The 1,700-nt window shown below is 39.3% G+C and overlaps 1 protein-coding gene across 1 annotated transcript; it reads left to right on the top strand.

The window, feature by feature from the left end:
* Positions 1 to 383: 383 nt before the first annotated feature.
* On the top strand, positions 384 to 1,301 carry LOC129687723 (olfactory receptor 148-like). The gene has a single exon (XM_055622278.1). The coding sequence runs from the start codon at positions 384 to 386 to the stop codon at positions 1,299 to 1,301; it is 918 nt and encodes a 305-aa protein (XP_055478253.1).
* The last annotated feature ends 399 nt before the right edge of the window (positions 1,302 to 1,700 follow it).

Raw genomic sequence — 1,700 nt, 5'->3', positions numbered from 1 at the left:
TAAAATTCTCCAAAAGGTATGAGGAGGAACAATCTTCCAGGTTGGATTATCATTATATGTTTTAAATGATGGATTAGGGGAATTAGCTAAATCATGTCATTGCTTGGTACTTTGAACTCTGTCATCTTAGCTTACCTGTTATTTTGGCATGTTAAGCTTTTGCTCTGTTCTCATTCATGCTGTAGAGGAAATATATCTTTACATATGAAGTCTATATTCATATTACGCTTATATAGCACACAGATAACCTTGAAATGATTCCCATTGTTATTCCTAAGGACAAAAAAAATAATGAAAACTTATGACAGGAAGCACAATACTTTTATTAACCTCCACATTCATATTTTTATGTTTAGAATAATGTAAAACAGACTTCCTGGGCCATGGGAAATCACACATTGCTGGAAGAATTTATTCTACTGGGAATACCCCAGACCGAAGGACTGGAAACTCTACTCTTTGTTGTGTTCTTATTCATCTACTTCTTCACCTTGCTTGGAAATTTGCTCATCTTTGCAGCAATAGTTTCTTCATCTACCCTTCACACCCCTATGTATTTCTTCTTGGGACTTCTATCCATCTTTGACATGTTGTTCCCATCAGTAACCTGCCCCAAGATGCTCCACTATCTCTCTGGCCAGAGCCCAGCTATCTCTTACAAAGGCTGTGCAGCCCAACTATTCTTCTATCACTTCCTGGGTTCTACTGAAGGCTGCCTTTACTCAGTGATGGCCTATGACCGTTATGTTGCCATCTGCCACCCACTGAGATACATGCTCATCATGGAACCTGGAGTGTGCCTGGGCTTGGTCATAGTATCCTGGGTGATAGGATGTCTTCAGTCGAGCATTCTGACATTCTTTACCTTTCAGTTAACCTACTGTGGACCCAATCATGTACATCATTTCTTCTGTGACATTCCTGCAGTTTTACCCCTGGCTTGTAATGATAACACACTGGCCCAGAAGGTGGGTTCCATCAATGTTGGCTTTCTGGCTCTGATGCTTCTCTTCAGTGTTTGTGTCTCCTATGCACACATTGGGATTGCTATTCTGAGAATCCGTTCAGCAGAGGGCAGGCAGAAAGCATTCTCCACCTGCAGTGCCCACCTCACTGCCATCCTCTGTGCCTATGGACCTGTAATCATCATCTACCTACAGCGCACACCGAACCCTCTGCTTGGGGCTGTGGTGCAAATATTAAATAATATTGTCTCACCCATGCTAAACTCTTTAATCTATTCACTGAGGAACAAGGAAGTGAAGAGATCCTTGAGAAGGGTGTTTCACATTTTAGCTTAGATGTTTAGAAATGGATTTTGGAGTTTATAATGGACTTTTAAAAATTATTATCCCTTATCTTTAACCTCTGGTTTCATTGTCTTAAACAAAACAGCACACAACAGAGAAACTTATTTATAGCATGTTCTGTTAACAGTAACCAATGTCTCATAATTAATTCTATAACTATTCTTATTGCCCATGCTTTTCCTGGGCAAGTAATCTGTACCCTCATTAAAAAAAATAGCTGAAATAAGTTTTCTTGTCTAAGTGAAGTTTCTTTTTTTGTCATTAAATATAGAAAATACTTTTGACCCTTCTTCTATTTCTTTCTGTGTCAATTCTGGCCTTATCGCAACTTCCTTTGCACTGGGAATGCAGTTATGCTTTCTGCCTACTAACATTTCCTGTCTCCTATTT

Source organism: Psammomys obesus, unplaced genomic scaffold (genome assembly GCF_907164565.1).
Source record: "Psammomys obesus unplaced genomic scaffold, mPsaObe1.curated_primary_1811, whole genome shotgun sequence".
In the NCBI taxonomy this organism is placed as follows: Eukaryota; Metazoa; Chordata; class Mammalia; order Rodentia; family Muridae; genus Psammomys; species Psammomys obesus.
This window is presented reverse-complemented; position numbering and strand designations above follow the sequence as displayed.

Excerpts from the sequence above, each read along its gene's own strand:
- LOC129687723 (XM_055622278.1), top strand. The coding sequence starts at position 384 with ATGGGAAATCACACATTGCTGGAAGAATTTATTCTACTGGGAATACCC.